We start from the raw sequence: 12,038 nt of genomic DNA, 5'->3' as shown, positions 1-12,038 counted from the left end.
GGAGAATGGTGTGAACCCAGGAGGCGGAGCTTGCAGTGAGCTGAGATCGCACCACTGCACTCCAGCCTGGGAGAAAGAGTGAGACTCCATCTCAAAAAAATAAAACAAAAAAAACTGGGCGTGATGGTGGGCGTCTGTAATCCCAGCTGCTGGGAGGCTAAGGCATGAGATTCACTTGAACTCAGGAGGCAGAGGTTGCAGGGAGCCGAGATCACACCGCTGCACTCCAGCCAGGCCAACAAAAGTGGGATTCTGTCTTTAAAAAAAAAAAAAAGGAAAACAGGTGATAACAATAACCGCAAACTTACCCTTTACTACGTGCCAGGCCCCACCCTGAGCACTCACGTAACTCATTGAAACCTCACAACCCTATTGGGCAGGTACTATTCTTTTTATTTTATAGACAAGGAAGCTGAAGTGCACAAAGATTAATTTGAGTAATGTCATCCAGCTTGCAAGTGTCAAAGATGGCATCTGAACCCAGACAGCCTGGCTCCAACATCTGGACTCTTATAGCCTCCAATCTCTAAAAGGAGGGGGAAGGAACTTACATGACATCCTACTGGGAATTTGCTAAAAACCAGATCTCTCTGCCCTGCAGGCAAAAGGTAAAAACAGGGAAACACGAGAATGGGGCTCAGAGGCACCCCTGGTCCCCTCGCCATCACCTGCAGAGACAGAGAGCCTCCCTGGCCATCCAGGAAGAATCTAGAAGTTATTGCCCAAAACCATTTTACTGGGAGAGCAAATACCAGGAGGCTACCTTCTAGAGGTTGCTGGGCCTCAGACCTCAAGAAGTGGAGACCTCAGGCCCATGATCTATTTGGAAAAGACTAGAAAATGGCTCCAGGGCCGGGCCACCCTCTGCTCTTCAGACACCACCCTGAGTTGCAAGTCCTGCGGCCACCTTTCTAGGTTGAGGTCTGGCCCGTGGTGTCACAGGGAAGGTCCGCAGGCCCCACAGCCTGGTCTTCAGAGATGGCACCATGGGGCAATTCTGTATACTTGCGGGAAGAGCTGCGGGCCAGATGGGCTGGGTAGCGTCGCCGGTTGATGTCCATTTTGGAGAGCACTGCTAGCGGTAGATCCACACGGCAGCGGGCTGCTAATGCCACCAGGTAGATGAGGACGTCACTAAGCTCCTCTTGAAGGGCTAACCGTTCCCTGGGGGACCAGCCTTGGGGGCCAGGTTCCCCATCGGTTTTCCACTGACTAGGGGCAGAACACAGACAGACACACACTCAGATGTAACCTGGAACAATGGGCTCTGCCAGTCTTTGCAGTAATAACACTCACCTCCAATGATGACCCAACCCATCTGGGCCCTGGGAAGAGTCAGGTGGGGAAGAAAGCCCAACAGATGATATCAAGATGTCTGTGTCTCTCCCTGGGCCAACGAGTGGCCAAAAGAACATTTCATTTGTTGAGACAAAGCTTTGAGGCCCAATTCTAATTCTCCCCAGCCCTAGCCATCACCACCCCAGACCAAACCTTGGACCTAGACCACTGCAGAAGCCTCCCCACTCATCTCCCTGCTAACTCATCTTTTACTCCTGCCCAGACCATCTTTTCTTTTTTTTGAGACAGAGTCTCACTCTGTCACCCAGGCTGGAGTGGAGTGCAATGGCGTGATCTCACTGCAACCTCCACCTCCTGGGTTCAAGCGATTCTCCTGCCTCAGCCTTCCGAGTGGCTGGGATTACAGGCATGTGCTGCCATGCCCAGCTAATTTTGTTTTTCTAGGAGAGACAGGGTTTTGCCATATTGGCCAGGCTGGACTCGAACTCCTGACCTCAGGTGATCTGCCCTCCTCGGCCTCTCAAAGTGCCGGGATTACAGACATGAGCCACCGCAGCCAGCAGAGACCATCTTTTAAAATCACAAATCAGGCCGGGCGCAGTGGCTGACGCCTGTAATCCCAGCACTTTGGGAAGCTGAAGCGGGTGGATTACGAGGTCAGGAGTTCAAGACCAGCCTGGCGAAGACAGTGAAACCCCGTCTCTATTAAATAAACAAAAAAATTAGTTGGGCGTGGTGGGGGGCACCTATAATCCCAGGTACTCAGGAGGCTGAGGCAGATAAATTCTTGAACCGGGAAGCAGAGGTTTCAGTGAGCTGAGATCGCACCACTGCATTCCAGCCTGGGCGACAGAGCAAGACTCCATCTCAAAAAAACAAAAACAAAAACAAAACAAAACAAAAATCTGCTGGGTGGTGTGGCTTATGCCTGTAATCCCAGCACTTTGGGAGGCTGAGGTGGGTAGATCACCTGAGGTCAGGAATTCGAGAATCACCTGGCCAACATGGTGAAACCCCATCTCTACTAAAAATACAAAGTAGCCAGGCGTGGTGGCACATGCCTGTAATCTCAGCTACTGGGGAGCCTGAGGCAGGAGAATCACTTGAACCTGGGAGGCGGAGGTTGCAGTGACCTGATATCATGCCCTCACGCCATCACACTCCAGACTGGGCAACAAGAGCAGAACTCCGTCTGAAAACAAACAAACAAAAAACCCCACAAATTACATTTTCCCCCTTCTCTGCTAAAATCCAAACTGTGCTTAGAATATAATCTAAACTCCCGACAAAGCCCTCCTGTCCTGCATGGGCTGATGCCTGCCTTTTCCAATGCCCCTGCCCACCACTCTCACTCCCCACCTAAGGCCACTCTGGCTTGTTCTGCCTTGCACACAGGCCAAGCTGTCACAGGGCCTTTGCACTCACTACTCCCTCCGCCTTGAACGCTTCCCCATCCCCCAGCATTCCCCGGGCTAGCTCCTTCCTGTTATTTAGGGCTCAGCCTAGATGTCACCTCCTGGCTCGTCACCTTGTGGTTTTTTTTTTTAAGACAGTCTCGCTCTGTCACCCAGGCTGGAGTGCAGTGGTGCGATCTCGGCTCACTGTGCAAGTTCCGCCTCCCGGGTTCACGCCAGTCTCCTGCCTCAGCCTTCTGAGTAGCTGGGACTACAGGGGCCCGCCACCACGCCTGGCTAATTCTTTTGTATTTTTAGTAGAGATGGGGTTTCACCGTGTTAGCCAGGATGGTCTTGATCTCCTGACCTCATGATCCACCTGCCTCGACCTCCTGAAATGCTGGGATTACAGGCATGAGCCACAGTGCCCGGTGGTTTTTTTTTTTTTTTTTTTTGAGACAGAGTCTCGTTGTCGCCCATGCTGGAGTGCAATGGCGTGATCTCGGCTCACTGCCATCTCTGCCTCCCGAGTTCAAGCGATTCTCCTGCCTCAGCCTCCCAAGTAGCTGGGATTATAGGCGCCTGCAACCACACCTGGCTAATTTTTGCATTTTTAGTAGAGACAGGGTTTTGGCATGTTGGCCAGGCTGGTCTTTTTTGTTTTGTTTTGTTTTTTGAGATGGAGTTTTGCTCTGTCGCCCTGGCTGGAATGCAGTGGTACAATCTTGACTTACTGCAACCTCCGCCTCCGGGGTTCAAACGATTCTCCTGCCTCAGCCTCCAGAGGAGCTGGGACTACAGGGGCATGCCACCATGCCCAGCTAATGGTTGTATTTTTTAGTAAAGACAGGGTTTCACCATGTTGGCCAGGCTGGTCTTAAACTCCTGACCTCAAGTGATCTGCCCGCCTTGGCCTCCCAAAATGCTGGGATTACAGGCGTGAGTCACCGCACCTGGCCCTTTTCTGTTTTTTTAAGACAGAGTCTTGCTCTGTCGCCCAGGCTGGAGTGCAGTGGTGCGATCTTGGCTAACTGCAGTCTCTGCCTCCCGGGTTCAAGCGATTCTTGTGCCTCAGCCTCTTGAGTAGCTGGGATTACAGATGCCCGCCACCATGCCTGGCTAAGTTTTGTATTTTTAGTAGGGAATAGCTGGGTGTCTCTACTGGGTATTGTCCAGGCTGGGTTTCACCATGTTGGCCAGACTGGGTTATCACGTTGTGTTCTTTTCCTCATAGAACTTGTCATAATTCCACATCTTCTAATATGAGATTACTGATGTACTGTCAATCTCCTTCCATTGTGAAGGCGGAAACCTTTCTGCCTTGTTCCAGGCCATATCTCGATTCTAGAAGACCTAGCACATAGGTGATGTTCATAAATCTGTCATGAGGTCATGTGCAGTGGTTCAACCTGTAACCCCAGTGCTGTGGGAGGGTGAGGCAAGTGAATCACTTAAGACCAGGAGTTTGAGACCAGCCTGGGCAACAACAGCGAAATATCCCACCTCTAAAAAAAATAAAAATAAATTAGCCAGGCTGGGTGGTGGCGCATGCCTGTAGATCCAGCTACTCGGGAGGCTGAGGTAGGAGGATCGTTTGAGCTCCCTGGGCTGCAGTGAGCTATGATCACATCACTACACTCCAGCCTCGGCAACAAAGTGAGACCCTTTCTCTTAAAAAAATGACTGTCCTGGTCTAGGGCTCATCGCCTCTTGCCTGGTCTACACCAGCCAACTCTCTGGTGTACCCTGCCCCATTCTCTCAGTGATCCATCCAATCCACCCTGTAGACACAGTCATCTTTCCAACACTCACCTCTGGTCAGGTCTTCTGTCCAAACTCTCCATCACGCTCTAGCCCTAATCCTATCTTCATGGGTTCATCTCCCACCCCTCTCCTCCACAGCCCTATCACTCATCCAACACATGCCTGTTGAGTGCCTACTATGCACTGGGCACTTGGGACACATCAGAAAAAACAGATCCCAAATCCCTGATTTTTCCCGAGAAGATTACACTGAAGGAGCGTCAGATTCTCCCTGAATTGAACTTGCCCTATCTTGCCTCACTGCCCCTGCAAATGTAGTTTCCATGTCTGGAATGCCACAGGCAGGTCCTCTACGGAATACCTTCCTTTCAGCCCCAGAGGCAGAGGAAAAGGGTTGTTGGGCCGGGCGTGGTGGCTCACCCTTGTAATCCCAGCACTTTGGGAGATCAAGGCAGGTGGATCACCTGAGGTCAGGAGTTCGAGACTAGCCTGACCAATATGGTGGAACCACTAAAAATACAAAAATTAGCCAGGCATCTGTAGTCCCAGCTACTCGAGAGGCTGAGGCAGAATTGTTTAAACCCGGGAGATCGATGTTGCAGTGAGCCGAGATCAAGCCACTGCACTCCAGCCTGGGCGACAGAGTGAGACTCTGTCTCAAAAAAAAAAAAAAAAAAAGGAAAAGGGTTGTTGCCACTACTTCTTCCTAGATGGGACCTACCCTGCTGCTTTCACACCTCACACCTCTGTCTTCCAGGAGGCTGGGTGCCCCTAAAGGGCAGGGACCCGTGAGTCCTTTCTGCATCCCCGACAACAGCAAAGAGCCTTGCAATGAGGAGAGGAAATTGAACCCATGAATGTTTGAAGACCAAATAAATGCTCCCCTCCCCTCCCCCACAACTCAGACTCTACCAGGAAGCTTTCCATCTACTTACAAGAGTTCTGCGAGCTCCCCCACTTCCCCGACCAAGGCCAGGAGGAGGTTCCGAGGCTGATGGAACTGTTCCCAGTCTCGTTCTGCAGCAAACTCGGCATGGAGGCGGCGACTGAAACAGGACAAAGGCGTGTAAGCCCAAGTCTCAGGGTTAGAGAGTGATGCAGGGCCCAGAGGCAGCTACCCCAGTAGTATGTAATGGGGGCCTGGGACCAGGAGATTCTGCAACTAATTCATTGGATGGTACTGTGCAGATCATTTCCTCTTTCTGGAACTTGGTTCCCTCATCTATAAAATGGGCGTGCCCCTGAGCTGCCCTTAACATCTTGCCAAATGTAACAAAACCTTCTTCATTATTCCATCTCCTGCTGCTACTTCTGCAGTTTCTTTCCTCCACCTGGAATCGCCGCACATCAAAATCCAATTTCTCTTACAGAAGGCAGTTCCACAGGCCCTTCCTCTAAGAAGCCTTTCTTGACCTCCTCCAGCAAGAAATACCTCTCCCACCTCTCAGCACACCATTTGCCCCTCTCGTACGCCCGGCGCCTGGAGAGCAGAGGCGGTATCGGGTGCCGGTATCTTCCCAGGGCTAGGCTGAAGGGCGTTCCTAGTGATCACTCGGGGCCACCACCCAATTTCCCTTGCCTCAGGTGTGCACCGCTGCGCCCATTTTGCAGATGAGGTAAGAAGGCTCGCCCAGGGACAGCCCGCAGAGCCAGGACCCGAGCCCCGCTGCCAGCCCGCTTCCCGACCACATGCAGGAACCCTCCCCAAAACGCGGGAGAAAGGGGCGACTTCCCCACCCCGAGCTGGGCCAGGCCTGCTTACATGTCCTCAAGCGTGGGCTCCGGGCTGAAGCTGAACCGGCCGGGAGCAGCAGTGTCCTCTCCCGCCGTGTCTCCACGAATCTCCCCACCGGCCACAGACATGCCGCCCACCCGCTGCAGCCGCGACTGCACGGAAACCCACGCGCCACGCTAGAAGCCCCGCCTCCAGAGCTCTGACCAATTATGGGCGTTCTCTTTTGCCTCACGGGGCGGAGCCTGAGTAAAGAGACCAGTGACTTTTGTGGAGTTTGCTACAGCCCGCCCCTTCCCTCACTGGACCAATCTGAGGGAGCTTCAAGCGCGCGCTCTAGTCTTAGGCCCTGGAATTCTTCCGCTAGGCCCTGCGTCTTAAAGGTATAGGTACCAATTCGACTCGAGGAAGAGACGAAGAGCAGAGGACGCGGGAAGCGCAGGCGCGTCACTTCTTTTATGGGCTCCAGAGGGCGCCAAAGCGAAATGGCGGCAGAAGAGGGCCTGCCAGGTGGAAAACCCTATAAATGAAAGGTCCTATGCATAGATATTAAATCTCTCAGGGCTTAAGGACATTGAGAACCTTCGAGGCCAACCCCCCCAATATTTGGATGGGATTGAAGGGGAAGAGTGGAGTAAGATCAGGCCACAGTAGGACTTCAGCTCCCTGCCATCGCTGTGTCCTGTGGTTGAAACGATGGAGGGCGCCCCATCCCTGTCCTAAGGAAAGTAATAGGCCCCAGCGCAGAGTACATTGCCCTGAAACACGTGGCCTGTTATGGTCTGGCCTGTGCCGGCCTCTCCAGCCTCATGGGTCTCGAGCACCTCCTCCACCCCACACACTGGAACTCCAGGCTCACTCACACCTGGGAATATGCGAGGTGGCGAGTCACAGAGTTGCCGCTTTCAAATCAGAACCACTGAATTATTGGCCATGGGAGAAGCAGAGATCTTTATGAAACCCTAGAACAGGTGTAGTCTTGTAAAGAATGATTTATTATTGTATCCTTATTAGGGCTACTATCTCTGATTTCCACATGTTTAAAGAGGCTTCCAGCTTGGTGGAAGTGAAAGCGTAAGAAAGTGCAGGAAAAGGCAGAGTCAGATTTTGGAAATTAAAATACCAAGGCTGTGACAATTGCAATTCTAGGTATATGCCTTAGAGAAACTAATGAATATGTGCAGAGAGACACATGCAAGAAGTTCATTACAGTTTTGTTTCTAAGAGTGAAAACAATTGAAAATAAAATGACTATCAACAGAAGAATGGGTACATGGAGGTATATTTATACAAATGATATTATCCAGCAGTCAAAATTGGATACATGCAACAGAAACAAATTTAAACTGGTTTTAGCGAGAAAAAAAAATCTATTATTTTTATTTTTTTAAGTTTTTGTAGAGACAGGGTTTCACCATGTTGCCTAGGCCGGTCTTGAACCAGGACTGCTGGATTGGGCTCTAGCAATCCTCCTGCTTCAGCCTCCCGAAGAGCTGGAATTACAGGCATGAGCCACCCCCACCGGCCAAAAGGAATTTATTTTAAGGATACAAGAGTGTCTTTAGAATACAGTGAGACCTCAGGAATGAACTGGAACTGGGGTAGCTGTTTTAAGCATTTTACATATTTATCCTCATAGCAACTGATTTAATCCTTACAACAACCCGATATGGTAGGTAATATTGTTGTCATCCCCATTTTAAAGATAAGGAAACTGAGAGGTTAAATAACTTGACAGCTAGTAAAGTGTTAGAGCCGGCGTCAAATCCAGGCAGTTTGGCTTCACAGTCTGTTGTTAGACGCTATGATGTACTGCCTGAAATGGCGATAAATATTATGAAAAAAAAATGTGACTGTATTTTAAATACTATGAAAGGCTGGGCATAGTGGCTCACGTTTGTAATCCTAGCACTTTGGGAGGGCAAGGTGGGTGGATCACTTGAGGTCAGGAGTTTGTCAAGACCAGCCTGGGCAATATGGTGAAACCCTGTCTCTATTTAAAATACAAACTTAGCTGAGTGTGGTGGTGCACGCCTGTAGTCCCAGCTACTCGGGAGGCTGAGGCATGAGAATCGCTTGAACCTGAGAGATGGAGGTTGCAGTGAGCCGAGATTGTGCCACTGTTCTCTAGCCTGGGTGACAAAGCAAGACCCTGTCTCAAAAAAAAAAAAAAAAATCTGGGCATGGTGGTGCACACTTGTGGTCCCAGCTACTTGGGAGGCTGAGGTGGGAGGATCACCTGAGCCTAGGAAGGTCAAGCCTGCAGTAAGACATGATTACGTCATGCTCTGCAGCCTGGGCAACAGAGTGAGACCTTGTCTCAATAAATATTTACATACATACTATGAAAAGTGACTGGGGGCATGTTTAGATTGCATAGTCCAGGAAGATATATAGTAAGCACTGTAGGTTACCTACTTAATTGCTCTTTTTCCTCTTCTCCAGTCTTTTTTTTTTTTTTTTTGAGGAAGAGACAGGGTCTGGCTCTGTTGTCCAGGCTAGAGTGCAGTGGCATAATCACAGCTCACTTGTGTAAAGACTACAGGTGAGCATCACCATGCCTGGCTCCTCTTCTTTTTTTTTTTTTTTTTTTTTTTTTTTTTTTTTTTTTTTTAGGAGTCTGGCTCTGTCACCCAGGCTGGAGTGCTGTGGTGTGATCTCTGCTCACTGCAACCTCCGTCTCCTGGGTTCACGTGATTCTCCTGCCTCAGCCTTCCAAGTAGCTGAGATTACAGATGCACACCACCACACCCAGCTGATTTTTGTATTTTTAGTAGAGATGGGGTTTCACCATGTTGGCCAGACTGGTCTTGAACTCCTGACCTCAAGTGATGCTCCCCCTTCTACCTCCCAAAGTGTTGGGATTACAGGCATGAGCCACTGCGTCCGGCCACTTATAGAATCTTGATTTTGTTCGGGAGTCCACGCTCCTCCACTTATTGTTCTACTTGACTGGTCATAGTATTCCCATTGCCCTGGCCATTGATTGGTTTATGAATGAGCATGTTATGGATAGTAAGTTGGAGGAAGTCTTTTTTTTTTTTTTTTTTTTTTGAGCCAGAATCTCACTCTGTCACCAGGCTGGAGTGCAGTGGCGCAATCTCGGCTCACTGCAACCTCCACCTCCTGGATTCAAGCGATTCCCCTGCCTCAGTCTCCTGAGTATCTGGGACTACAGGCACGCGTCACCACGCCCGGTTAATTTTTTGTATTTTAGTAGACACGGGGTTTCACCACGTTGGTCAGGTCTCGATTTCCTGACCTCGTGATCTGCCCGCCTCGGCCTCCCAAAGTGCTGGGGTTGCAGGTATGAGCCACTGCCTGGCCAAGTTGGAGGAAGTCTATTGGAAATTTCTGGGACATGTTCTTCTTAGTGCTTTAAAGAAATTACAGAGGCTGGGCATGGTTGTTGATGCCTGTAAACCCAGCAGTTTCAGAGGCCGAGGCAGGAGGATCTATTGAGGCCAGCCCTGGCAACATGGCAACACTCTACACAAAATTAAAAAAAAATTAGCCAGGCATGGTGGCATGCACCTGTATTCCCAGCTACTCATAGGCTAAGGTGGGAGGATCACTTGAGCCCAGGAGTGTTTGTTATAGTGAGCTATGATCAACCTGCTGCACTCCAACCTGGATGATGGAGACCTTGTCTCAAAAAAAAAAAAAAAAAAAAAAAATCAAACAAACAAAACCCCAAAAGACACAGGATGTTTCTACCTCTAGATGTTGGTATGTGAAGAGAGGATTGAGAGGAAACCTAGTCCGCAGGCTGAAATTGGCAAGTCAGCCAGATAGAAAGGAACTTGATCCTTCCTAACATTGCTGAGCCACTTATTGTACAAGTTCCAGAAATACCCTAATTTAGGACTCTGGCTATATAAGAAAATAAACCCCTTTAATGGCCAAACTACTTTTAGTTCGGTTTTCTGTTACTTGCCTTTTAGAAAGTGACATTTAAGCTGAGGACAAATCAAGGGGAATAGAGTTCTAGGCAGAGGGAACAACCAATGCCTAATGCAGGAAAGGCCTGGCATATTGCAGTGTGGCAGGAAGGTAGTGAGCAAAAGAGAGAGTGGTTGCATGTGTACGGTGTAGGAGAAGTAAAAAGAGGTCAGATCAGACCAATTCACCATGAGTTTCATTTTAGATTTTTTTTTTTTGTAGTCGTAGTCTCCCTCCGTTGCTCAGGCTGAAATGCAGTGGTGTGATCTCAGCTCACTGCAACCTCTGCTTCCCGGGTTCAAGAAATTATCCTGCTTCAGCCTCCCTAGTAGCTGGGATTACAGGCATGCACCACCGCACCCAGCTAATTTTTGTGTTTTTAGTAGAGACAGGGTTTCACCATGTTGGTTAGGCTGGCCTCGAACTCCTGACCTCAGGTGATCTGCCTGCCTTGGCCTCCCAAAGTGCTGGGATTACAAGTGTGAGCCACCGCTCCCAGCCTCAGAGGGTTTTAAGCAGGAGAGTGATCATATTTTGGGCAGATCATTTGAACCCAGGAGTTCGAGGCTGCAGGGAGCTATGATTGTGCCACTGCACTCCAGCCTGGGTGACAGAGCGAGACTCTGTCTCCACAAAAAAAAAAAAAAAAAAAAAAAAAAAGAATTAGAGAAGGCAAGAGTAGAAGCAGGGGGATGAGTTACTGCTGTTGTCCAGGCAAGAGATGATGATGACTTGAGCCAGGTGATGGGGGGTGAAGATGGAGAGAAGTGGATGTCTTGGGGACGTATTTTGAAGGTAGATTTGGAGGTTTTTGTTGATTTTGAATGGGGGATGGGAGAAAGGATAGAATGGCTTACAGATTTTGAGGGTTTGGCAACCCCGTGGGTGGATGGTGACTGATTTGGGGATGGAAAAGATGAGGGGCAGGACTGAACACGTATGGCCTCAGGCGTGTGGTTTAGGGCAAGGCAAGTTGAAGAGGCATGGTGAGTTGGCAGTGAAGTTTTGAATCTAAGGTTTAGAGGAGCAATCAGGGCTACCATTCAGATGTGGCAGTCTCAATCATTTAGACAATACTGAAAGTCAAGGAACTGGAGATGAATAACTAACACAAGAATCTAGGCAGAAAAGACCAAGATTTGGAGCCAGGTATGGTGGCTCACTTCTGTAATCCTAGGGCTTTGGGAAGCTGAGGCGGGAGGATTGCTTGAGCGCAGGGGTTCGACACTAGCCTGGGCAACATGGTGAGATGTTTTCTATATTATTAATGTTTACTTATTTATTTATTTTTTTATTATTATTTTTTGAGGTGGAGTCTTGCTGTGTCACCCAGGCTGGAGTGCAGTGGCATGATCTCAGCTCACTGCAACCTCCGTTCAAGTGATTCTCCTGCCTCAGCCTCCTGAGTAGCTGGGACTACAGGCACACGCCACCATGCTTGGCTAATTTTTGTATTTTTATTAGAGATGGGGTCTCACCATGTTCGCCAGGCTGGAGTACAGTGATGTAATCACAGCTCACTGCAGCCTCGAGCTCGTGGACTCAAGTGATCCTGCTGCCTCAGACTCCCAAAGTGCTGGGGTTACAGGCATCAGCCACTGTGCCACAGTGACTTGCCCTTTATGAGCCTATCTTCCCAAGAGATGGAATGCCTGAGTCTTTTCAAATCAAAGGTGTTTTTCCAGTGCAAGCCAATAAAGGTTTAATGACAGGATGGATGGATTGGGCCAGGCGAGCAGGCCATGCCTGCAGCACATCCTTCTGCTACTGGGAGAAAAGGTGCTGCTATAATTCAGAATATTTGTTGTTAAATTTTTCAGGGGGAGTCACGACAGAGGCTTTTAGGAATCTCCAGCCTAGCTCATTCAGGCCAGAGAGTCCCCAACACCCTTTGAAGGCTTCTTTCA

General features: G+C 49.5%; 1 protein-coding gene across 1 annotated transcript; it reads right to left on the bottom strand.

The window, feature by feature from the left end:
* Window positions 1–372: 372 nt before the first annotated feature.
* Window positions 373–6,409, bottom strand: DCTPP1 (dCTP pyrophosphatase 1). The gene is made up of 3 exons (XM_003918678.2): window positions 6,220–6,409; window positions 5,393–5,503; window positions 373–1,212 (listed from the first exon to the last, which is right to left on the bottom strand). The coding sequence occupies exons 1-3, from the start codon at window positions 6,318–6,320 to the stop codon at window positions 912–914; spliced, it is 513 nt and encodes a 170-aa protein (XP_003918727.1). The 5' UTR covers window positions 6,321–6,409; the 3' UTR covers window positions 373–911.
* Between the last annotated feature and the right edge of the window lie 5,629 nt (window positions 6,410–12,038).

The sequence above is a fragment of the Papio anubis genome, chromosome 18, assembly GCF_008728515.1.
Source record: "Papio anubis isolate 15944 chromosome 18, Panubis1.0, whole genome shotgun sequence".
Taxonomy (NCBI): Eukaryota; Metazoa; Chordata; class Mammalia; order Primates; family Cercopithecidae; genus Papio; species Papio anubis.
This window is presented reverse-complemented; position numbering and strand designations above follow the sequence as displayed.

Excerpts from the sequence above, each read along its gene's own strand:
- DCTPP1 (XM_003918678.2), bottom strand. The coding sequence starts at position 6,320 with ATGTCTGTGGCCGGTGGGGAGATTCGTGGAGACACGGCGGGAGAGGAC. Across the intron at positions 5,504-6,219 it reads GAGCCCACGCTTGAGGACAT|TCGCCGCCTCCATGCCGAGT; the intron begins GTAAGCAGGCCT and ends GTCCTGTTTCAG. Across the intron at positions 1,213-5,392 it reads GGGGAGCTCGCAGAACTCTT|TCAGTGGAAAACCGATGGGG; the intron begins GTAAGTAGATGG and ends TTCTGCCCCTAG.